Below are 27,010 nucleotides of genomic sequence, written 5' to 3' on the forward strand. Positions count from 1 at the left end.
CTCCGGACATATCCAGATGGTGGTTATGTCTGAACGGTGGTTATCTCCATACGTGTCTGGACGGTGGTTATGTTCGGGAAGTGTCCAGGTGGGGTTTGTCTCCAGATGTGTCCGGATGGTATTTATCTCTGAATGTGTCCAGACAGGAGTTTGTCTCTGGACGTGTCCGAGCAGTGTTTGTCTCTGGACAGCTTGGCTCTGGATGCGTCTGGGTGTTGTTTGTCTCCGAACATGTCTGGGTGGTGTTTATGTCTGGACAGGAGTTTGTCTCCGGATGTGTCCAGGTGGTGTTTGTCTCTTGTCGTGTCTGGGCAGTTTTTATGTCCAGACGGGAGTTTGGCTCTGGATGTGTCTTGGCAGTATTTGTCTCCAGATGACTCTGCTCCAGACACGTCCGGGCAGTGTTTTTCTCCAGACTGTGTTTATTTCTGGACATAGCCGGGCGGTGTTTGTCTCTGGCTGGTATTTATAGTACGACCGGTAGAAAGGGATTTCAGACATTATTTTGTTTCCATCTTCACTATTATTCTATGCAGAAGCATTTTGATGAAACAGTATGAATCATAATTAACACTCCACCACATGTCTGCTTCCCCTTCCTCTCAACTCACACTGCCTTCCCTTCCCCCACCCTTCCTGACTCTCCCTCCCTCCTCCCTCTTTCCCTCTCCCACCCTTCTCTCTCTCTCCCCCCTCTCAGTATTTCCATCAGTGGAGCGATGGGTGGTATTTGCTAGTTATAATTAAACAAGCCGGTAGCCGACGAGGGATTCGCTAAGATCGAAGCGCTGGATACGATGCTTTTCATTCTAACCGATCCACCGACGAAGATTCATTGCCAAGACGTATTGGTTCACATACAATTGTTCCTCTGCCTGGCACGATTTTTCCTATTGCGTATTTTGCCAACTGGCACTCATAAAAAATGACGGTAAATAGACACCCTATTTTTGAAGGACTACTATTTGAAAAATAATCGGTTTGCTGGTTTGTGCTGTGGAGCCTCGCGTTGCGCACGCACGCACACACACACACACACACACACACACACGAAACCCGATAAACTTCTCTCAATGCCCTTGTTTGACCACACCTCCTGAGCTAAACAATATTTTTCATAAGCGACGCCGACTTTCCTATGCCACTCCCACTTTAAATAATAAATAATTGGAGGTGCTGTGTGGGTTGTGGAATCGTTTTCGGTAAATAAATAAATAATTGAAGGTGGTGTGTGGATCCTGGAATTGTTTACGGTAAATAAATAAATATAATTAAAGGTGGTTTGTGGATCGTGGAATCGTTTACGGTAAATAAATAAATAATTGGAGGTGGTGTGTGGGTCGTAGAATCGTTTTAGGTAAATAAATAAATAATTGGAGGTGGTGTGTGGATCTTGATCGTTTACAGTAAATAAATAATTGAAGGTGGTGTGTGGATCGTGGAATCGTTTTCGGTAAATAAATAAATAATTGAAGGTGGTGTGTGGATCGTGGAATTGTTTACAGAAAATAAATAATTGGAGGTGGAGTGTGGGTCGTGGAATTGTTTTCGGTAAATAAATAAATAGTTGGAGGTGGTGTGTGAGTCGTGGAATCGTTTACGGAAAATAAATAAATAAAGGTGGTGTGTGGATCGTGGAATCGTTTACGGAAAATAAATAAATAATTGGAGGCGGAGTGTTGGTCGTGGAATCTTTTCGGTAAATAAATAAATAATTGGAGGTGGTGTGTGGGTGGGGAATCGTTTTCGGTAAATAAATAAATAATTGGAGGTGGTGTATGGGTCCTGGAATCGTTTTCAGTAAATAAATAAATAATTGAAGGTGGGTGTGGATCGTGGAATTGTTTTCGGTAAATAAATAAATAATTGAAGGTGGTGTTTGGGTCGTGGAATCGTTTTCGGTAAATAAATACACATATTATTAGAAATCCACAAAGACAGAAATGCCGGTGATTCCATTTATTTTGGATCCTTTTCACTTTGGTCAATAACGTTTGCCGATTTTTGAAGGACTACCATTTGAAAAATAAAACCTCAATCAAAAATCGGCTCGAGTAAAATTTTCTAAATATCTCAGAGTTTCATTCCGAAGTCTCATTTCTCCACATTCAAAACTGTAGGACAAGTATTGAAAAGAGTGAACACAGTTTTTAGGCCGCTGCATTGCAACGGGTGGTTGATTAGCAATGAAACTCAAACGCGCACACTGCCAGCCCATATGGCACCTGTTCGCCAAGTTTCATTGAAATCGGTTTGCTGGTTTGTGCTGTGGAGCCTCGCATTGCGCGCGCGCGCGCACACACGCACACGCACACGCACACATACACGGAAAACCCGACAATAAGGGATATCATATATAGCGAATCCAACAAGAGCAAGAATTGCTTGGCAATACATGCCCTCTATCAGTCCCAATGACTGTTGGTTTGCAATAACATTTTGTTTGCATTTAACGCACACACGAGCCAGGATACCACAACCAAAATGAAGAAGAAGAAACCCAATAGCCCACTGTGTTTGAATAGGGTCACTGAATTGAAAATGAATGGAATGCTCATAACCTGTCAAAAGTGAAGCCACCACGAACTCGAGATCACGTGACTGGCGCCATCTTGGTTCGCACCACTCGTGTGTGGATCTGTGGATCCAACTGACTCACGTGTGGATCCAGTTTGTTGTGAATGCGTCCCAGATTGAAAAAGCGGAATAAATGGTAAAGTGCGTTTGTGCGGAAATAAACTGCGCCAATCTGTTACGGGAGTGTTGTGGAAAGACATTTCAAAGGTATTTTTTACATATATGATGAACAGGAATAGTGTAAATTTACTCTGAAATATCACTGCAGTTTCGCAACTTCATTTGGCGTTCATCACATGAACCCTGTTCATAATTCAATTTGTTTGGCGGTCGCAAATTGGGTTATAACATTTTTTATGTCGGGAGGTTTAATGGTGTATTTATGTTGTGTTAATGGCCACCATTAATCTCACCTTCTCAGCGGTTACTGAAGGAAGTTTGACCCAACTCTTTCAGAACTGGCTGATGCCAGCGATAGCAAGACAAGATTCCAGGCAATAGTGCGACAGTGCTTTCCATTTTACGTCCATCCAAGGGACAGCCCACACATTGATTAATCACCCTGCCTACAGCAGACATGCACATTCTCAGCTGCTCATTCTGTCAATGATTAGGTATACTGTAATGTACTGCACATAATAAAGTTGGCTATATTTGATGAACTTGATTTGCATCATTTTGGTACGTAATAAAAGATGATAGGTAAATTCATGTTTTCAATTTTGACCAAAAAAAAAATTGTGAAATAAATGGGCAGACTCTATCTTCGTAAGCTTCCGAAAAACACCCCGAGTTCTTCACGCTCCCAAATAAACAACATTTGTTCTCCAACTTTAGTGTGAAAAGAAGTGTCATAGTTATTATCCCCCCCCCCCCCCCCGGAGGGAGGGAGCGGGATATTGTAATCGTCCGGTTTGTTTGTTTGTTTGTCTCTGTCTGTTAGCAACTTTACGGCAAAACGGCTTTCGGAAACACTATCAAATTTAATCCACAGGTGGGCAATGAACCTTGGACGACCCCATTAACTTTTGGGTCCATTTGGATCAAAGGTCAAGGTCAAGGTCACAAAAAGATCAAAATCGTTTTTCGCTCATAACTTCGTCAAAAATGATCTGATTTACTTCAAACTAAGCTTATAGTGAACCTCATTCTATTTGTCACTTATAATCCTACCCATTCCGATAGTGAAAAATGCATATTTGTGAAGATTGGTAGGGTCCGAAGTTTTGGGGGTCATGGTCATCAGTAAAAATTACAAATTTTCCATTAAAACTAAAACATGGTTACGAAAATACAACTTTACGGGAAAACGGCTGGCTCAAACACTGTCAAATTGTATCCACAGGTGGGTAATGAACCTCGGACGACCCCATTAACTTTTGGGTCCAATTAGGTCAAAGTCAGGTCACGAAAAGGTCAAAATCGTTTTTCGCTCATAACTTCGTCAAAAATGGTTTAATTGACTTCAAACTAAGACTAAAATATTCCTTATTCTATTCCTTATAATCAACATTCAGGTTAAGGATGTCTCAAATTTAAATTTGATCCCCAAAATAACTTTATGCCGAAAATGGGCGGGATTTGTTGTGCCTGGCACCACTTGTTATGATAGGTTTACTATTGAACAAGCTCAAATGAGCTAAGATCCTCGTCCTCTTAATGATGACGTCATAAAAACGAATATGACGTCATTGTGATGTATCAGGTTTGCGATAAATTATCTGTGCTAATGCCCGGCTTGATTCCCGCAAACAAAATTCAAACAGCTTACCTGGTTTCAGAGATAATGGTATCGGCGATTTCCATTAGCGGCGATATTATGACGTCAACTTTTTTCCTAGGAAGAATTTTCAAAATCTGAGATGGTTACTGCCTGCGCGTGAGCTTTCTGCATCTACATGGCAAGTTTCACGAAGATCCGAGGAAAACTCTGGGTTGTGAAACAAAAAATGTCAAATAATAGGAATGACGTCATAAAAATTGATACGACGTCATAGTGATTTATCGTATGTGCGGTAATTCATCTCTGCTAATGCCCTGTTCGATTCCCGCAAACAGAATTCAAAAAGCTTGCCTAGTTTCAGAGATAATTTTTAGGCGATTTCCATTAGCGGAGATATTTTGACATCATAACTTTTTTTTCTTGGAGGAATTTTCAAAATCGGAGATGGTTACTGTCTGCGCAGGGTATTTTTACATATATTTGCCAAGTTTGAGGAAGTTCCGATGAAAACTGCAGGCTGTGAAACAAAAAAGTCCACAAGAAAAAGCAGAACAATAACGTAAGAATTAGAGATCCTCCACGAGGATCTAAAAACTATCACACAAAAGGTGAAAAAAACGCGATCGTTTTTCATTATGAATTACACGCAAACGCATGACGAAAATCGCCTTCGCCCAGCATCGAGTGCTAACCAAGATGGTGCCCGGTAGTTACACTGGGCACTGTGTGTTGTGAATGGCAATGAGCATTCTATTTATTTTCAGTTCAATGGTTGGGGTCTATTTGGCAAAATAAAAGGAAAATAAAATTTCATTTACTGATATATTTTGTAGGCCAGAAACCAATAATGACAATGAGGATAACAACCAGAGATAACAATTAGTTTGCTTTAACGCATGCTCCAGCTAATACTGGAACCAAATGAAGAAGAAGAAATTCTGAATTTGATAAGTCTAAAAAGTACAAAATAGTGAAAAACTGATGAAATGCCCTTAAACTCGAACTTCTTCATTCCCCCCCCTCCCCCTCCCTTTCCAAAGGGGATGTTCCTCTTTTGGTGAAGTCTGTGTGAAGGTGTATATCCGTGTTAAGACAGCTAATCGTGGCGTTTTCTTCCAAGGCCGCTTCTAATAACAACACCAATGATAATATCATGATATTAATGTTATTACAAAACAATATTAACACGAATAACATCCCTCCCCCAAAAGGGTTTTTCCTCCTTGAACAAACAGCGTTAACTTGTATAAATAGCTTAGTGTGGCATTTCGTGGGAGCCCCACAAAGAAGACGAGGAAGAAAAAGAGGCCAACCAGAAGTAAAAAATATGATCAACCACAACCACAACCACAACCACATATGATTACCTTTTTATTTAAACAGTCACAACTGCTGTTTAACACGAAACTGAAAGACATCTGGAGGAATCCCGACATCCTTGATGCATTCTCTGCTTATATTGTCTTCACCCATAGATTTACATCCACCAACGAGACTGCGCACTCCCCATTCACCACATATAAATCAGATGCCCACATTACAAAGCTTGTCCGCCATCAACATTCCGGGCAACCAAGCTCGGAGAACCCGGATGTGCCTGCATTTTCACGTGAAAACTCTGTGGAAAGGCTTTTCTCTAATTTACTAGTTCTACATTATTAACTCGGTGTCCCCTGCCTTTTTAGCTTATCCAGAATTTAAATTCCAGATAAGGTATTTCTCATCGTGCACCGTCCGTCTGTCTCATATTTTGAATTCTCTGGCCAAACCGCTGAGCCGATCTGGCTGAAACTTGGCAGAAACGTTCCTCTCCTGACTGGTAACGGGGGTTGTAAAACTTGTTCCAGTCACATGACTTTCAGCAGGTAAAAATGGCCGACTTAGTAAATTTCTTCAAAAATATTCTTCTCCAGATGACCAGTCGGAATGCTACCAAATTTGGGTTACAACATTAGGACGTGGTCCTGATGTTAAATTGTAGAGGAGTCAGGTCAGGTATGGGAGCATGCGCCGGAGCAGCGCATCGCTGAGTCCACTTTCTGCTGTCTGGCCATCGCCCAGGCAGAAGCCTGGCCCATCCCCATCTCCTTGAGATGTTGATCAATTTGCTGCAACCACAAGGAACGTAGTCAGCCCACTGGCCTCCTCCACTCACGAGCCTCCCTTGCTGAGAGAATCTGGTGAGCAGGATCAGCGTCAGGAAAACGAGCCACATGTTCACACAGCTACAGCTGACGCTCACAGACTATGCAGGTAACAAATATTATTTGAGTCTCTCTCAGCAACCGCTCGTTGGACAGAAACTCTGACCAACGACAGCCAAGGATTCTCCGAAGAGATCTGGTACCAAAGTAATTAAGTCTCCGTCTCAGATCCCTGGTCAGAGTCCAAGTCTCACATACACAGAGCAAGACTGGAAACACCAAGAACCTGAAGACTCAGACTTTCGTTCTCCCGCACAGGTACGGACAGTGCCACACCCGATGACCAGTTAATCCATGACTCCCCAGGCCTGACCCAGACATCTGCAGACTTCTGGCTGACAGCCAGGAGAGACATGAATATCACTGCCAAGGTAAGTGAATCTTTCGTTGACCTCAACATCCTCACCACAAACCGGTATAGACAGGATAGCAGCATCCAAGATGTCATTGAAAGCCTGGATCTTAGTTTTGACCCAGGAAACCCGTAATCCCAGTGACTCCGACTCCTCATTCAGCATCTCAAGGGCCCCTAAAAGGATATCCAGAGTCTCTGCAAAGATGACTGCATCATCTGCGACATCAACGTCAGAGATCTTGACATTCCCAAACGATGTACCGCAACTTGATCTCTCCGATATCCTCCCCATAATCCAGTCCATACAAGTGCTGAAAAGTGTGGGGGCCAGCACAAACCCCCTGACAAACTCCAGTCACAACTAAAAATAAGTCAGAGATGGTATCACCACATCCAACAGTACTCTCAGTACCAGAGTATAGTTCAGACATCAGATCGATCAGTTTTAGTGGCACCCCACGAAGACCAATAGTCTTCCAGAGGGCATCCCGATTCACTGCATCGAACGCTTTACAGAGATCAACATAGGCTGCAAGCAGCCCCTGCCGAAACTCTCTTCTGTGTTCGGTGAGGACCGGAAGAGCAAGGATATCGTCAATCGTCTTTGCTCCAAAGCCTGACTGCTCTGGATGCTGGTGCTCAAGCAGATGGTGGCGAACCCTATCAAGAATTATCTGATCAAAGACCTTTCCCGGCACTGAGAGCAGCATCACCCCTCTATCATTGTTGCAGTCTTGGCGACCACCATTCCCTTTCCAGAGAGGGACAACAAGGCCCCTCTTCCAGTCAGTTTGGATAATGTCTGTGTTCCAGGCAGAGCACAGAACTGCATGCAACGACACGAGTTCAGCATTTCCACCAGCCTTGAGACGTTCAGCATGGATACCATAAATCCCTGGAGCTTTACCCCATTTACCGCAGGGGGAGTGGGATACAAGACATACCAGAAAAAAAGCCTGGTGAAGGTGTGCGCTCTACTTAGTGCTGTTCTAGTTTTGTGATGTTTTCCATCCACAGTACATGCCCAATCCATCTCCACCTCCTCATTTATATTTCCTCCATGATATTTTCCTTTCAGTCCTTCTACCTCCTGACTCACTCTATCTGGCCAGAAGATTCGTAAAATACTTGTTGTTTGGACCAAGTAAGTTTTCGAGATGGTTCTGGCCTGTGCTGCAGTCCCAATATCATGCTGACTGCTTCATCATGCAGCGTTCCATCTCACATCGCAGTGCTCCAATCCAAGTAAAATGCGCTTTTTTATTGATTCAATTCAACAGATTAGTGTAAATAGAAAACTCAACACCTCTTTTCTGGTCTACACCCTCTGTCCTGTCCATGCTTTATCCCCCTCATCCCTTGTTTTTCCGTCTCCATCTAGTTTGTCTCTCTTCCCTGCTGTTGGCATTTCCCCCCTCTTTCTACTGTTCCTTTTGTGCTGTTGCATCCTGAGAAAAAAACATATACAGATGAAAGACATGCATCACCGGGTGTGCAGTCTCCTGATAATTTTGGCTGCTTTGATGTTCTTCTTCACAATAAACTTCATGATAACTTCACAAGAATTTACTTCACATGATAACTTCCACAGCACATGTACAGTGGCCTGCAAAATTATTCTCTTGGTGAGGAGAGATCAGATCTATGACTTGCTACAGGAATCATGTAAACCGGTACTAACCTGTTCCATGGTCGGGTTGTGGGCGACTGAACCGTCTCCCCTGCCAGGTTTTCTGGTGGGGAGGGTGAATGAAATTGACACCCAGCAGGATGAAGAGATACACTTCTTGTCTTGGGCGATTTCAATGCATCGACTGGAACTGATAGGGATGGTTATGAGACATGTGTTGGTCCCCATGGGTCTGGAACTGTGAACCAGAATAGCACTAAGTTCCTTGAGTTTGCAAGAAGAAGTTTGGAATTCGGGTGGCCGGTTCACGGTTTCAGCGCCCACAAGCTCATCGCTGGACTTGGAATTCCAACGCTGGCGGTGTGGCAAAGGAGATTGACCATGTGCTTGTTGATGGTCACTGGAGGATGATCCAGAACTGCAGGGTCTATCGGAGTGCTCAGCTCCTCAAAAATGACCACCGGCTTGTTGTAGCAACTCTTCAGTTGCACCTTAAGTCCAGGAGAATGGTACCATCCCAGCCTAGGCTGAATGTCGGCAAGCTCAAGGATGAGAGGGTAGCTGAGGTGTTTGCAAACAGGCTGAGTGGACATTTGGGGGTCTGGTTGCTTTGGGGGGTCCTGAAGAGTTGTGGAGTGCTTTCAAGACCAACTTCCTTGATGTTGCCGGTAGATGTCTTGGAACTCACCGGAGGGTGGAGAAGAATTTTGTCTCTCAAGGGACACTGGATACCATTGCCCAGAGTTGCAGGGCCAGGCTGAACGGCAGAGCTGAGCTGTTCAGGGAGCTGAGGTGTAAAACTATATGTGCACTAAGAGTGGACAAGGAGGCCTACATGCGAGGAATCTGTGAGGGGGTAGAGCATCACCTGTGGTCAGGTAATTCTTGTCCTGCTTACAGGAGAATTCGCACATTGCGTTCGTCCAAGCCCGTCCCTCAGTGTCCTGCAGTTAGAGCAGAGGGTGGTAGGCTCTTGACAGAGGAGTCCAAAGTGAAGGCCCGCTGGGCCAGTTACTTTGAGCAGTTATACCAGGCTGATCCACCAGCTGTCCAGTTGGACGTCAGGGGTGTTACAATAACTGTTGCTGACCCTCCAATCAACTGTGGTCCACCTTTGTTTGTGGAAACACAGGCTGCAGTGAACCGGTTGAAATGGGGTAAAGCTCCATGGATCTGTGGCACCCATGCTGAACTTCTCAAGGCTGGTGGAAATGCTGCACTCGTGTCGTTGCATGCAGTTCTGTGCTCTGCCTGGAACACAGGCATCATCCCAACTGACTGGAAGAGGGGCCTTGTTGTCCCTCCCTGGAAAGGGAAGGGTGATCGCCAAGACTGCAACAACTACCGAGGGGTTACACTGCTCTCAGTGCCGGGCAAGGTCTTTGCTCGGATAATTCTTGATAGGGTTCGCCACCCTCTGCTTGAGCACCAGCATCTAGAGCAGTCAGGCTTTACACCAGAGGTCAACGATTGACCATATCCTTGCTCTTCGGATCCTCTCCGTAATGTCCTCCTCAGCCGATGTTGATCTCTGTAAAGTGTTTGATTCAGTGAATCAGGATGCCCTCTGGAGGATTCTTGGTCTTTGTGGGGTGCCAGCAAAACTTTTCAATCTGATGTCTGAACTCTACTCTGGGACTGAGAGTGTTGTGATATGTGGCGATACCATCTCTGACTTATTTCCAGTTGTTACTGGAGTTCATCAGGGGTGTGTACTGGCCTCCACACTTTTCAGCACTTGTATGGACTGGATTCTGGGAAGGATGTCGGAGAGATCAAGCTGCAGTGCATAATTTTGGAATGTCAAGATCTCTGACCTTGATTTTGCAGATGATGCAATCATCTTTGCAGAGACTCTAGATATCCTTTTAGGGGCCCTCGAGGTGCTAAATGAGGAGTTGAAGCCACTGGGATTACAAGTTTCCTCGGTCAAAACTAAGATCCAGGCTTTCAATGACATCTTGGATGCCGCCGTCTTATCTGTGCCTTTTTGTGGCAAGGATGTTGAAGTCACGGAGAGATTCACTTACCTTGGCATTGATATACTTGTCTCTGCTGGCTGTGAGCTAGAGGTCAACAGACATCTGGATCTGGCCTGGGGAGTCATCGATTGACTGGATCATGGGTTGTGGTGCTGCTGGTACCTGTGCGGGAGGATGAAAGTTCAAGTCTTCAGGTCCTTGGTGCTTCCAGTCTTGCTCTATGGATGTGAGACTTGGACTCTGACCAGGGATCTGAAATAAAGACTTCATTCCATTAGTACCAGGTCTCTTTGGAGAATTCTTGTCTTTCGCTGGTCTGACTTTGTTTTCAATGAGCGGTTGCTGAGAGAAACTCAAATGGAATTTGTTACCTGCATCGTCTGTGAGTGTCAGCTGCGGCTGCATGGACATTTGGCTCGTTTTCCTGACGCTGTTCCTGCTCACCAGATTCTTTCAGCGAGGGAGCCTTGTGAGTGGAGGAGGCCAACGGGCCGACCACATGCCTCATTGTTGCAGCAGGTTGATCAGCATCTCAAGTAGATGGGGATGGGCCAGGCATCTGCCTGGGGATGGCCAGATTGAGGTCCATGGAGTACCTGCCGAAAGTGGACGCAGCGACGCGCTGCTCTGGCGCATGCTCCCATTCCTGACCTGACCTGACCTGTAACTATGTTGGCTGTCATTGGCATTTTATCCATAATGCTTTGACCAGTATTTTGTTTTTTTAACTGTTAAATCTTTTTTTAACGTTTAAATTACTTTAACTTTCTTCGTGGAGCTTGTCCATAAATCATACAGGACACATACATTTGGTTCACTTCTACATCAGTGTTCTGTTGTATGAATTTTAAAATGATGAGGAGACGATGGACAAAGACTGATGCGAAATATTACGGTGTATTCGATTTGAACCTGGTTTCCCTCCATTATAAGCTGTCAGTGTGATGTCATTGGGGTCGTTCATATCACATGTAACTTGGTCAGAATAGACCATATCATTGAATAAATTTTCAGCTTTGTTCAACTATTATTCCTACATGTTCTACAACAAAATGTCTGCAGTCAACAGTGAACCACCTTCGTATACAGAATATCACATGTTGGGTGATGGGATGGAGAGAGGATGGTTGCGGGATGTTAATCCGGAAGACTTGTGCACCAGCGGTGGTCGTTTGTGAACATTAAAGAACCCACAGTGTACAATATGACGAGTCGGCGAGTTATTCCCGGCACCTTGAACAAATGACAAATTCCTGCAAGTCTAACATGATGACTGGTCAACTAGTTCCACAAAGACTTGGTGAGAAGTTAGAACACTCCCACCCCCTGCCTGCCCCAACCTTTCCAGCCGATGCAACAAGGTAGGAATAATATAACGAGGCTTTTAAAGGTTAGAAATATTGAAGATGGGTTGATGAAAATTTTTGTCAGATTTTTTTCCAATAATGTAGTACTTTTAATAAGAATATAATTTTAGAAGTACTAATACAAGTAGAGTTAATTTAATGTGACTTGTTTTTCGTGTGACGTATAGGATTTGGTTTTTTCCTTATCCCAGGATGTGGTAAGAACAGTCCACCTTGAAGCATTCACTGAATTGCAATGCACCGGGTGTTATTAACTCCCAGATGGACAAAGAACGGCCTGGGTGTGGCTGTCGTGACAGGTAACGCAGAGATTCATTCATATTGGGTTTCAGTGTACAAGGGAAACAGGTTAACACTGCAGGAGCTTTTCAGCACTAAATGCGACATGAAACGTCTTGCATCTCCCATGAGAACACCTGTTCAGCATCAGCTTTTGAGCTTCAACCCATAGTACTGTAGCTGGATCCCCGAGCGTTGTTGGTCTCCAGTGGGTAAGACATCTTTGCACCTCAGTGAAATCATATTTATTGTTCATTTTCTTTCTTTCATCGAGGCTATAATTAAAGCAATGGTGGGAGTTGTTTTTGTGTTTTTTTTTTAAGGTACGTGATGACATATTCCATTGGCAGGATGGGTTAGAGGTGTCTACCCTGGGTTCGAATCTCAAACCAGCCTTAAAGTGTCACAATGGTGTTTCACGAGGGTGAGGCATCAATGTCCACACCATTCACGTCAGAAGGACGTTAAGCCAGAGGACCTGTCTGCCAGCACTGGTCGTTGGTGGAGGTTGAAGATCCCATGGTGTGTTTCACCAAGAAGAGGTGAGTTATCACCAGCACCCTGAGCAAATGACCAATTCTTGACACCATCAGTCCAGTATCCTCCATCTGAGTGGCGATCTTCCCGAAATTGTAACCCTCGCCAAGAGATGGTTTCGGCAGAGCTGATTCTCTGGAGGTGGCATATTAGTGTGTGTATGTGTACGTGTGTGTTGCCATATTTTACCACGAGTTATGGCTGCTGCAATTACAAATAGCTGGCAATGACACCTTATCCCACGGGAAGTGTATGCTCAATGGCCTGAAAACTGAATTGAATGGTACATACCCCAAATTTCTTCTAAATCCTTATGTTCTTCAAATCCCAATGCAGGAGAACACATTGGAATGAGGAATACAATGGTTTGAGTATACTCAACCTTTAAGAAATGCATGGGGTGGTTAAAAAATCATTTAAAGGCATACATGATATTCTTGGTTGGCCAAAATGTACACCTGGTGATAAACAGAGTTTTTATTCCCCTGTTTATTCTTCTCGTACTCTGTCAGTCCTCGTTCCAACACCTTGTTTTAGAACTCTAAACCAGGATTATTCTTTTCACTTTTTAAAAGAACTAATTGGTTGATCAATTAGAACAGCAAAACAATACATGGCATTCATTTTGTGGCAGGAATTTTTGATTTGTTCAGGGTGCCGGGATAGCTCACCGACTCTTCACCAACTACACCATACGATCTTTAACGTTACACCAACAATCACTGCTGATAAACGGGTACTCTAGCTTAACATCCATCCGAGGGACGGCACACGCATTATATGCCTCACGCAGCCTGCGAAACACCTGGGTCACAATTTATAGGCACACTGCCCCGCTCCATCATCCACAAGCAACCCCAACCACAAGCATAGCGTTTCTGGAAGCAATATTCAACTTGTACACATTTGCCAATTTCATTCGATGGTTTTTAAGGAGTTTTGGATTGCTGTTCAGTCATCAGAATGGATTTAAATGATAACCATTGTCCTCTCATCGGTGGTGGTGGAGATCATTGTCATCACTCCTTTAACACCGTGAGAACCCAAACCGATGATCGAGTACAAGAGCTCGGCAAAACCTTGTAAACATTTTCACCTCATCAGAAGAGCTGTGTGAGGCATCTAGATGTTTGATGCTTAGTGCAGCTTCCTTAGATCTATGTCATTGTCACAAATGTCCAAAAACAGTAAGACCAATTGGTTTTTCAATAAGTGAAATTAGTATGAGAGAAAATCGAACCAGAAAACTCTTTACCTACCTTGTTTAAAAGGGAAGACTCCACCACCCTCGTGTGTAGCCAAACAGGCAAGGATCACATCTGACGTTTTGACCACAGAATGGTGTTCATTTAACGGTGACACGGTCATAGTGTGCCAATATATTACAGTCACGTGATAACACCTCCCCTTCGGGAATAAGCTGAACACTTGGCACATGATACTTGCACAGTCCCAAATGAAAACCCCTTCGGTGGTCGAGACATCAGACCTCAACATTGTCTGAAGGGCAGCTACACTAGGTTCGTGGTTCCTTAATTTTTGAATCTGGATGTTCCTAAATATGTACATTGGAATTTGCAGCACCATCCACGAGTTTAGGGGAATGCTCCCTATCCTGTCATTCTTGGTGGCATATCCTGGAGGAATGTGGTACATCAGTTTGCATTCACAAACACAACTCATAAATATAGTTTGCATTCAAGCAATTTGGGAGACCGATGTAAGAGTCTGTGAGTGAATCCCAATAGAAGCAAGGTCCAAACTATTAAAATGTAAATATCGCTCACGTTGGAATCCAGGAATTTTTTTCTCTTGTGGGAAAATATAATGTGTGGGCACGTCCATACCCGCAGGCACTTGCAAGACTGTTTGGATGCAGTTGCAGCATGAGGGTGACACGGTAACACCACTGGTAAAGCGAACGGTTTGTTACATCCGCCTGCGGTTCCACTGTCAGGACATTGCCGTTTTTCTCTCCGTCATGTCGCTGTTGTATGAGCCAAGATCTTGCACACCAAAATAAAATGATCATGCACATACATCAGTTACCCACAGGCTTAACCCTGAGTGCGATTTAGACTGATGCCATTGCAATCACCATGCAGATCATTGTCAAATGCATGACTTGCAACTTTTTTGCCTGAAAAAGACAAACGCAAATTGACATAGATACGCAGAGACAAGGCCGTTACTGTTTCCATGTGATCAAAGGTGATGGGTCAAAGAGCTAAGAAGTGCGGAGGCGGCCGTGAGACGTATGTGTCCACTCGTGGGCGGCAAATTCCGAGATAACAGCCGTCCAAGAGACCAAAAATGGCAGACACTTGTGCAAAGATGTCCCTGCCTCCTCGCTTTTACCGCCTGCAGCTGCTGTTTGCTTGCACCTTGGACAGGCATCGACCATGCCAGACAAAGAACAGCCCACGCGTCTGGTTAACGAATGTGCTGGTAGGACATGTGTGAGAAACACACACGGATTATGATGCATTTAATACAACCAAACACTGATCATACACACAGGACCCATGTGCTTATGCTACAAGCGTAGCGATTTGCATTTTGCATTTATTTATGCATTCAACGAACATAATGTACGAGTTTTTTTCAATATGCAATACAGCCAGACTTCTATGACAACAACAACAACAACAACTTCTACTACCACCACTATGGTTGCTACAAATATGTACATGGCAAGTTGAAGGTGACAAAAAATGGGTTGGCAGGAATCGAAAACGGGTTGTTTTTTTTCACTCATTGCATGCTGCAGTCACAGATTTGCGACAAGATACAAAAAAAATGAAACAAATTTTTGTTTTCATTTTGGCTCTCCATCTAACTTGACACCCAAAGTATTATTTTTTTGAAAATACCACTTGAAATTCACAGCCCCATGAAAAAAAACTAATTAAGCAGCAGGAACCTTGCGGCCGTAAACAATGCAGTGCGCAAAGGGTTAACCAAACTTGGTAAAATCTCTATTCGAGGGGTTGACCAATCAATAATGATAAGGAGTTTCCAAGGAAGACATACATACATACATACATACATACATACATACATACATACATACATACATACATATACATAACATTTCTCCAAGTTTTCCTTTTCTTTTTTCGTTTCCAGTTGTCCCCTATGACGTGTGATGTCACATTTACTGGAAATATCGTCCCCACAATAAAGAGCAGTGTTGCCTGCTCTATTGAGGCCAAGTGATAATAAATGGTGATGAATGTGATGTGATGATCTTGACAATAAAACTTTAAGAAATGTTCGTTCATTCACAAGCATCAAACCACAACATTGTACCCCATTTCATTCATTTTTTATTACTGTTTGAATTTGGAACGTTAATTTGTGGACACGCTGTATACCAATGAAAACAATCCGAATCGAATCCTACCATTCAAAATACTCGAAAATACCAATAAATATCACAGTAAGAATTCGAAAAGTGGATTGGAAAACAAATAGGCCTTCCGATTGATTCGGGGTGATGACAAATGGTAGAAGAGAGGAAGTGATGATGTGTACAGATGAGGATTGAAGGAATTGATCAGTTGGGTAAAGCTCATGACGTCACTCAGCCAATAGAGTCAGACTAGAGTGGTACCTTGCATATCGGATAAAGATCGTCACAGATCTGTCACTCTGTGCGTGAATCAGTGAGAGTGGAATGGAAGGTAAACATTGCGTTTTTTAATTTTGTTCGTACTTTCCATCCATCACGGGTTTTAACGATACTAAAACGGGTCCACGGGTTTAAAGAAAGTACACGGGCCAAACCCCCAAAATTACGGGTCACTTGCCATGTAAGCAAATGCTATTTGAACGACTACTTATTCTTAAACGGCTCCAATTTATTCCCCACTCCTTCTGGGTTTGGTTAGGGAAAGTTTGTGGCCCAAGTCTTTTACAAACTGGCGAGCCAGGCCAGGTCTGATATTCAACTCTCAGGTGATTTGGTTAGCGTGTCGAAAATAACTCACCTACTCTTTCCAAAAGATACATTGAGATCTTTCTCATGCCCCGACTAATGCTAGCAGACGGGACACCCAGATGAATGTCCATCCGAGATATAGAACACTTTATGATGCCACAGCCTTCCTGTGAAGCACCAATCTGAAGACCCACATGAAAATCTATTATTCATTTCAACCAAGAATTTGTCAACATTATTTTTTTTACTCACTTCTTGGATGCAATTGAATGCATTTTTTTCTTCGATGAAAAAAAAATTCAGTCATCCCTCACAAATGCTGGCCTCTATAAGGCCGAATTCGCTCGTGAACGATTTGCTTTTTGACCTCAAATATTCTCTCATGCCGTGGATGGTTGGCATGTGAACGATTTACGACTTTGTTTTGACACCTCTGACAAGGTCCCCCACAGTTGTCACCTCTCATCACAGCATCATTTCCCCTCACTCATTCTTCCTCATTCCCTCCCAAAATCCTCCTTCCTTCCTTCGCTCCCTCCTCGGTGATGGAAGCTGACAGCATGTAAGCATTTTACAGACGTGTGTGTGTGTGTGTGTGTGTGTGTGTGTGTGTGTGTGTGTGTGTGTGTGTGTGTGTGTATGTATATGTGTATGTGTATGTGTCAAGGCGCACAGTTTGACTGAGCCCACATACCACCCTTGCTACTCTCCGGTTCCATTTTGTTTTCCGTGATCAGAAGTTTTACCGGCTGCGTTTCATGATCAAACTATGTCAGCATTCACACTCATGTTACCGGCGTTTGTATATCATTTTAATTGATACTAGACGACCCGTGAACCCGTTGGGTTCCCGTTGTGACAGCCATTGATGAAAAAAAATCATTTCAAGAAAAAGAAAAGATAGTTCCAGTGAACTATACCGCTGAGGTTGTTTGCATTGATCAAATTGTCCCGAAGAGTATTTGACTTGAATCTGGAATTGATTTTTTTATAATTTTTTTTTTCCGTTGCCCGATTTAAACGAAACTTGATACTGTACACTGCAGGTGAGTGGTTTGGAAGGTGGCCCAAAAATTTTTGCGCTATCATGTACTGCTTTGGCTGTATTTCCGGAACATACATACATACATATATATATATATATATATATATATATATATATATATATATATATATATATATATATATATATATATATATATATATATACACACACAAGATGAGAGTTTTCGTAATATATAGATAGTTGAGAATTTGTAGAGTCGCTTGGTACTTGAACCATTTTTATGCCTCTGCACCAAGGGTGCCGGAGGCATTATGTTTCTGGGTTGTCCGTCCGTCCGGATTTTCTTTTATGCGATAACTCAAGAAGCAAATTGTAGAATTTCATCAAACTTGGTAAAAAGGTAAAGTAAGACAGGGCAATTAAGTGATTAGAATTTGGGCCAGATGTGATTAAAGGTCAATGGTTAAAGGTCAAGGTCAAACTGAAATTTTACTGTTTACGCCCTAACTCAGGAAATATTGGACAGAATTTCATCAAACTTGGTACAAAGGTAAAGTTAGACAGGACAATTAACTGATTAGATTTTGGGCCAGAGATGACAAAGGTCAAGACTCAAATATGTCAATACTCAAGTGTTTATGCGGGAGAGCGGAGGCATACCCGTCGACTGCGTGCAGTCGAATTACTCTAGTTTTTAAATGATATTATATCGACAAACAGTGGTATGTTCCATTAGGAAGTGGCTTGCTATCACTTGCCAAGCCAACCATTCTGTATCAACCACTGTGCAAGCCACTTGGCAAGCGGAGAAAGCGATTAAGAGAGGTGATTGGCGAATAGTAAGCAAGCTGCTTATGAACGGAACAACTCCGCATTAAAAGCGAAAATGGCTGCCGGAGTCTAATTAAAAACGATTGGTTGATATATGTTCAATTTTGCTGTCACAGAGGATGATATTGAAACATACATTTCATATTTCTATTGTTATTTCTAAGTTTCATACTAATTCTTTAAAATCTACAAACATTAAAACCCCCGACACCCCCTCCTCAAATGCGTAGTGACAGGGTTCTCCTTCTACCTCTTGCATTGATTTCTCTTTATTTTACTCTTCCCAGCACTCTCTGCCACTGCAAGCACAATCAATTTGTTTGGGAAAGTTGTTGTCACAAGAAGATCAAATATAACTGAAAATGACGGCCAGGACAGGATTTGTTCAAGTACAACGAGAGCATTGCTTACATTGGAGGTCGTTGGAGAGAGCAAGAGCATTGGAAGCCACAATGTTAAGTGGTACCACACACTCCATTCTGATGGAGCGCTTGCTTGAGCGCTTTGAACCAAGCGAACCGCTTGGTGAGCGGTTAGCAGGCTGCTTGCTGACGGAACATGCCCCAGGTATCATATTTGCGTGTTTTTATTTTAGTCAGCTCTTCTTCAACCAACCTCTTAAATCTGTACCTTGCTATACATATGTGGGCAATAGGGGGGTCTGAACAAAACCCTTTATTTTCCATTGAAACAATAGTTCACGAATGCCAAATTCTCCAATGGTGGTTGTTTCATGATGGAAATGCCAGTAAGGCCAGGAAGGATAGCATAGAGATGTGGTGGTACCATCTCTGCCTTATTTCCAGTTGTTACTGGAGTTCGTCAGGGTGTGTACTGGCCCCCACACTTTTCAGCACTTGTATGGACTGGATCCTGGGGAGGATGTCGGAGAGATCAAGATGCAGTGCATCGTTTGGGAATGTCAAGATCTCTGACCTTGTTTTCACGGATGACGCAGTCATCTTTGCGGAGACTCTAGATATCCTTTTAGTGGCCCTCGAAGTGCTGAATGAGGAGTCGGAATGACTTGCATTACGGGTTTCCTGGGTCAAAACTAAGATGCAAGCTTTCAATGACATCTTGGATGCTGCTATCCTGTCTGTACCTGATTGTTGTGAGGGTGTTGAGGTCACAGAGAGATTCACTTTCCTTGGCAGTGATATTCATGGCTCTGCTGGTTGTGAGCCAGAGGTTAGCAGACGTCTGGGTCGGGCCTGGGGAGTCATGGATTCACTGGATCATGGGTTGTGGCGCTGCCGGTACCTGTGCGGTAGGACGAAAGTCCCAGTCTTTGGTCCTTCGTATTTCCAGTCTTGCTCTATAGATGTGAGACTTGGTCTCTGACCGGGGATCTGAGAAGAGACTTAATTCTTTTGGTACCAGGTCTCTTCGGAGAATCCTTGGCTACCGCTGGTCGGACTTTGCGCCCAACGAGCAGTTGCTGAGAGAGACTCAAATGAGATTTATTACCTGCTTCGTCCGTGAGCATCAGCAGCGGCTGTTTGGACACGTGGCTCATTTTCCTGATGCTGATCTTGCTCACCAGATTCTCTAAGCCAGGGAGCCTCGTGAGTGGAGGAGGTCAATGGGCCGACCACGTGCCTCGTGGTTACAGCAGATTGATCAACATCTCAAGGAGATGGGGATGGGCCAGGCATCTGCCTGAGGGATGGCCAGATGGAGGCTCTTGGAGTTCCGGCGGAAAGTGGACGCAGTGACGCGCTGCTCCGGTGCAGGCTCCCATACCTAACCTGACCTGTTTGTTAATTGCCAGAATCCTTCGGATTTCGGCAATTATGTTGGTCGCTTGTGTGTGTCATTCTGTGTCTTTCTGTCTGTTGGTTTGTGTGTTTGTTTACCTTGTAGCAGCCACACCGTTTCAGTGATCATGACCAAACTGGGTACAGATGTCGGCCGTGGTCCAACTTAGACACTTGTCCTTTTTGGTGAATCTAGGTCAAAGGTCAAGGTCACCGAAAAACCGAAATTCTTATTTTCGCAATAACGTCCGCTAAAATGGTCATATCGACTTCAAACCAAATCCCAAATGTGCATCTTCCAATCCTGCATCCAACCAGATGTCTCATTGGGGTGTCACACCACCACCCTTCTTAGTGGTCGGGGGTCGAATGTCAGGGGGGGGGGTCGGGTCAAAAATTTCAAATAGCGATAAAAACGTCATTTCGTTCCCGATTGACTTCCAATTTGGCATGTGGTATCTTGGTATGAGTGTCCTATTATATGCCAAAAATTATGAAATTTGGATCAGCCTTTTCTGGTTACCATGGCAACAAAGTTCCCTAATGATAAACAAATGCAAATTTTCAGGTTTTTAAAAAGTTTGACAGTGTCCACAATTGTGCAGATTTCTTCAGCAATATTTGCACCCATGTAGGCAATGACACTGGATGGCTACTGATGTGTTAAGTTTGGTTGACCTTCAATCAAGGTCAATGTCAAGATCGACTATAAACCATGAATCGTTTTTTTTGTCATAACGTACTCAAAAATGGTCGTATCGACTTCAAACTAGGCTTAAAATGTTCACAATTCATATCTCTAATTATGATTTTTCACATTTGCATGCTAAAAAATGCAAAGTTTCGAAGTTCGCCCCAAGTCGAAGTTGAGGGGGGTCATGTAAAAGTTGATTTTCACTTTAAAATGGCCATAACTCAAAAAACAGTGACAGATAGCAACTACATTATCATTATCAACATATAGGAACTTGCATATGACCTTTTATTTGACACCGAATTTGTTGACTTTGTGTGACCTTGTAAGGTCAAACCCGAGGTCGCCGGTTTTTACAATGATGAGAAAATGGCCATAATTTCAAGACTTTGAAAGATAGAGCAACAAGGTTTATGTTATATTGATCGCCATCGAAAAGTAGGGAAATACATATTTTTCGTTATTCTCTATCACTTCCAGTTTTCGAGATATATCGAAAAATAGCGTATTTTGGGGAAATTTCTGTAATTTTCTTTGGAGATATAACTTCTGCGATATTCAAGATAGAAAAACAGCATTAACGCCATATTGTTCGCCATTGAAAAGTAGGACTACATGTGTTTCTCGTTTTTCTCTATCACTTCCTGTTTCCGAGATATAACGTGTCAAAGTTGACGCGCATTCACAAAAAAGAAAAATTCAAACTGCGATAAAAAATGTCATTTTCGGACGAAACTAGTTCAGATTTCATGTGTACTCTTTTACTATGAATATCCGTTATTACTCCAAAAAAAAAAATAAAAACCAGAGTAATTCTAGCTCTCCACTTTCAGTTACCATGGCAACGAATTTTCATAATGATGAACAAATGGTGAATCTAGGTCAAAGGGAGGTTTGATTCCAGGGAGGTTTGATCTCGTGCATGCATAGGTTGTCACTATGTGAAGTCACAAGGTCAAGGCAAATCTGGTGACCTTGAAAGATCAAACTTCAGATTTTTGTTTTTTCAGAGCTCATGGAGATATGACAAAGTTATTCCAGCAATTCCTTGCTCAACGAGCAATTTCATTCTGTGTATCTGTCTGTTTGTGTGTTTGTTTAGCCTGTAGCAGCCACACCGTTTCAGCGATCATGACCAAACTGGGTACAGACGTCGGCCATGGTCCAACTTAGACACTTGTCGTTTTTGGTGAATCTAGGTCAAAGGTCAAGGTCAAGGTCACCGAAAAACCGAAATTCTTATTTTCGCAATAACGTCCGCTAAAATGGTCGTATCGACTTCAAACCAAATCCAAAATGTGCATCTTCCCATACTGCATCCAACCATATGTCTCATTGGGGTGTCACACCAACAACCTTCTTAGTGGTCGGGGGTCGAATGTCAGGGTGGGGGGGGGGGTCGGGTCAAAACTTTCAAGTTGCGATGAAAACGCCATTTAAAGTCCGATTGACTTCCAAGTTATGATCATGACCAAACTAAGTGCGATAACTCATTAAACAGTAGCACTATCGACTTATAAGAACTAAATTGATTTCCAGGTTTTTGTTTTTTCAGAGATAATGGAGATATGACAAAGTTATTCCGGCAATTCCTTGCTCAATGAGCAATTTCATTTGTTTGTTTGTTTGAAAGAGATTTACACACTGTAGGTTTGGTTCATTACACTATCCCGAACTTAGAATTTTATTCCTTGTAAATGCCAGTAAGGCCAGGAAGGATAGCAGAGAGATATGTTCACTTGCCTGTGAGCTGTTGAGCCTCGGTTTGAATCTTGATCCAACTATATGTCATTCTTGTGTTTTGCTAGCAGGGCGATTCATCAATGGGTGTGCCGTTCCTCAGGGGGCTTTAAGCCGGGGGAGCTATCTGCCAGCACTGGTCATGGGTGGACGTTACAAATCCCAGTTTTATCTTGAGCCAGAAATATTTTTCAATATCTGAGGGACATATTCCACAAAGAGTAAATGAGTAATCCCCAGCATCTTGAACAAATTACAAATTCCTGCCCAAAATCAGCTCCAGTTGTGCATCAGGCATGGCCTGTTCCTCTTCATGAAAGACATGGGCCAAATACCCGGCCAACCGCACAAGAAAGTGGGAATTATTGAGCCAGAGTAGTAGACGATTTTAATTCCTGAAACAACACAAATAGAATGAGAAACGATATATACCAGAGACATCTGTACATCACGAGATAGTATATACATATGTTTGACAAAGGCTGACAGGACAGCTTGGAGTTAGCGGACTCGACTTGGTACCAGGTCTCTTCTTTTGGTACCAGGTGGTGGTGGTGCCTGATCAGATTTAGATTCAAAAACGAACGATCAACTGTCGTCCTGGTGCTTTACAAGCAGGGTGTCCCATCAATGAGTTTGGCGTCCTTCAGAGGGACATTTAGCCAGATGTCACGTTTGCAAGTGTTTGCTGACAGATATTAATAGATCCCACATTGTCTTCCGCAAAAGCAGGTCATTGTGTACCAGGACCCTGACCAACATCCTCTTTAACTACATTGGGAAAGGCAATGGAAAACCACCCAGTGGACTCTGTATCTGTATCTGTCTCTCTCTCTCTCTCTCTCTCTCTCTCTCTCTCTCTCTCTCTCTCTCTCTCTCTCTCTCTCTCTCTCTGTCTCTGTCTCTGTCTCTCTCTTTCTGTCTCTCTCTCTCTCTCTCTCTCTCTCTCTCTCTCTCTCTCTCTCTCTCTCTCTCTCTCTCTCTCTCTCTCTCTCTCTCTCTCTCTCTCTCTCTCTTTTTCTCTTTTTCTCTTTTTCTCTTTTTCTCTTTTTCTCTTTTTTCTCTTTTTCTCTTTTTCTCTTTTTCTCTTTTTCTCTTTTTCTCTTTTTCTCTTTTTCTCTCTCTCATGCATATGCAGCCCCAATGTTCAAAATAATCATCTTGACCTTTTACCCAAAATGTTACAATTGGGTGACAGAAATTTTGGGATGATCTTCGTACCTTGCATGATTGTCATGGAACATTCGTCATGATCCAACAGGCTTGGTAAGGAATTTGAAAGGCTTCCAATATTATTCTGTTGAGGCATTGTTAGATTCTTAGCACGGTATTTACAGGCACATCAATTCACCACAACATAAGTACCAAAGAACGGAATTCCAAACCCGTGGCTCGGAATTCAAAGGGCAAGTTTGAGAAACCGATATTTGTCTATTGAAGAATTTTGCATTCTGATAGAATAGTTCACATTCCAGCGTGAAAGGCTCACTTAAAGACGAATTAAGATATCATTAATCAACATACACATTCACCAACGATTATCTTTTCACACATGTTTTACCAACATTTCATTATCAATGTACCATACTCTTTACAGGGAGTCGGTGGTGCCAAAGCAGTCTCTTCGTGAAGGTTATATGCTGGGTATGCCTGGTGATGGCTTAATGGTTAGGGTGGCGAGCTTGGGATCCGAGGGTCCTGAGTTCAAATCCTGCTCAGCTAGGGAGACTGCTTAAGCAGCCCCAACGCTTTGCACAGATTATGGTTCCAATGGATGGATGGATATGCTGGGTGGTAATTGTCAATGCTGGGTGATGTGGTTATGCTGGGTGGTCTGGTTATACTAGAGGCTTTATGTTTGGTAATGTGGTTATGCTAGGTTATGTGGTTATCCTAGGAGGTTTTGTAATGCTGGGTGATGTGGTAATCCTGGGAGGTTTGGTGATATTGGGTGGTTTTGCCATTGCCTTCCCAGCAATCATTTGGGGCAGAAATTTGTAATTTGTTCAAGGTGCCGGTGATAACGTGTCTACTCTTTACTAAAGACACCGTGAGATCTTTAATGTCCACCAACTAATGCTAGCAGACGGGGCACCCAGCTTAGTGTTCACCCAAGTGATGGTGGGCTTTGGGATGTAACACTCTGTCTGTGAAACACCACTCTGACACTTTATAATATTGGGTTCGGATTCAAACTCAGACTTGGCATCTCCAAAGCTCTGCACTTGTTCCACACCACTCCTTCCTGATTCCATATCCAGGTGATGCATGACGTCATCTCCAGGCCCAAAGGAAGGGAATACTCCGTTTTCTTGTTTGTTGTCTGGGCAATATCTCGGCCATCCTTTGATCTACGAAGCTGAAATTCGGGGACAAAAGTGAAGATGTGCTTTGGCAAAAACACTATTTTTTATTAATCAATTAATTACTTATTTATTTTCTTTCTCATCTGGGCAAGATATCAGGCACCTTTTGAAATGGGAAGCTGATATTTGGACATGACAGTGAACAAGTGATTTGGTTATAAAGGGTATTTTTGATTTAATGATTCATCAATTAATTATAAAATTTTCATTGAATTAATTTTCAAAAAATTACAGATTCGGGTGAAACTGATGGTTTTGTATGCTATTAGGAAATTGATCAATAAATTAATTATTTTATGATTACTATTGATTTATTTTAATGATGCAATTAATCAATCAATTATTGTACACTGCTTCCTCCCAAATCCGTCTCCATGTGCTGCACAGCATCGCCGGGCGTCGAAGGCGCCCTGGCAATGTCGCGTGCCAGAAGATTTATTTATTTATTTATGTGGCATGGGGGCAGTGTACTTTGAATATACCTCTACTTTTTTTAAAACTTATTTTTACCTATCTCATACTCATTTGAACATATATGCAATGTTGAAGGGAACATTAGATTTATACATTGGAGAGACGGAATGTTCAAAAATTAGGTAGATGGTGCATTAAATAGATGGCACATTATATTGGTACATAGATTGGTATGTTAGAAATATTATATGGACAGCCGTCATGGCACATTTGATCGGTACAAAACTTTGGGTCCTGAATCTTGCTTGCTGTGCAGCTAAATTAGTTGATAGTGACTTCATTTTTTTAATACGGTAGTATAGGTGTTTGCTTTCTTAATAAGCTTTTAATATTATCTATATATTACTAAAACTCTCATCCTGTATGTATGTATGTATGTATGTATGTATGTATGTATGTATATGTGTATGTTCCTGAAATACAGCCAAAACAGTAAACAATAGTGCAAAAATTTTAGGGCCATCTTACTCACCATTCTCCCGCGGTGTTCAATATCAAGTTTTGTTCAAATCGGGCAACGAAAAAATTGTTTAAAAATCAATTCCTGATTCAGTCAAGTTCTCTTCCGGAGAATTTGATCAATGCAAACAACCTCAGCGGTATAGTTCGCTGGAGCTATCTTTGTTTTTTCCTGAAATGATTTTTTTTTCATCAACCGCTGTCACAACGGGAACTCAACGGGTTCACGGGTTGTCTAGTGTAATTACAAAACTGAGCTTTTCCCAGTGGGGGCTTCGGCTGCAGGCCGGTGGCAGCACTGTCTCACCCCCACATCACAATGTACACTTTATAGCGGCCTTTGGTGTTCTCAAAACAGACTTCAGGGTCAACGTGTGGTAGCTTCAAACCTTGCCCAGATTCTAAAGGACCTACACACAAAATTTGGGGGCTCCAGGTGCTATGGTTCGACCGTTAAAGAATAACGTACAAATGCACAAACAAACACACTAACACTTGAAACTATTTATCAGATTATTGGCTGCTGGGAAGGAAAACGAAAGGAAAGCACGAGTCGGAGTGAATGCCACCAGGATATTATTTTCCCCTTTTGAAAGCTACAATTGAATTCAATATGGCGACTTATTTGGAAAAGGAATCGCTCATTTTGCACCATCTATTTATTACACACACTGAAATATTGGTTTTACTATTTTAAAACGTTTTGATGGAAATAAATATTAATGTTAAAAGAAATAACATGAAAACAAAAGTTTTCATTCATCCAATAATTATTTAATAACCTCACACATACACATATTCTGTGAATTTTGGAACTGTAGCAAATACACATATGTGCATACCCATCAGGTATAAGGTAAACACATATGTGCATACCCATCATTAATTTCCCAAGCCCTTTCCCAATTTGAACTCTTTTACTTTGGATGCAGGTGTACTCTTCCACAATGCAGGTGTACTCCTCTACGAACCATTGAGGCACCCACCCTCCATTCACCCTCCCTTGCCAATGGTCAATATCACTGAGGGATAGGAATCAGTAATGGATAAATACCCAAACTGGTGTGGGAGATTGAGGAGGGA

General features: G+C 42.6%; 1 protein-coding gene across 6 annotated transcripts in view; it reads left to right on the top strand.

The window, feature by feature from the left end:
• LAP3 (leucine aminopeptidase 3) overlaps positions 1–27,010 on the top strand; it is a 110,573-nt gene that overhangs the window by 3,511 nt on the left and 80,052 nt on the right. The window contains exon 1 of one of the 6 annotated variants that reach the window (XM_085848174.1): positions 12,085–12,137. The exons of 2 other annotated variants lie outside the window; for them this stretch is intronic. In XM_085848174.1, the coding sequence (XP_085704300.1) occupies positions 12,100–12,137 (38 nt within the window). In that variant the 5' untranslated portion in view covers positions 12,085–12,099. Of the gene's footprint in view, positions 1–12,084; positions 12,138–12,621; positions 12,660–15,079; positions 15,103–17,127; positions 17,160–27,010 lie in introns of those variants that run through there. 3 more of the 6 variants (XM_085848176.1, XM_085848179.1, XM_085848177.1) reach the window with 3 other exon arrangements.

The sequence above is a fragment of the Eptatretus burgeri genome, chromosome 12, assembly GCF_056783735.1.
Source record: "Eptatretus burgeri isolate ZD-2024b chromosome 12, Ebu_testis_v1, whole genome shotgun sequence".
Taxonomy (NCBI): Eukaryota; Metazoa; Chordata; class Myxini; order Myxiniformes; family Myxinidae; genus Eptatretus; species Eptatretus burgeri.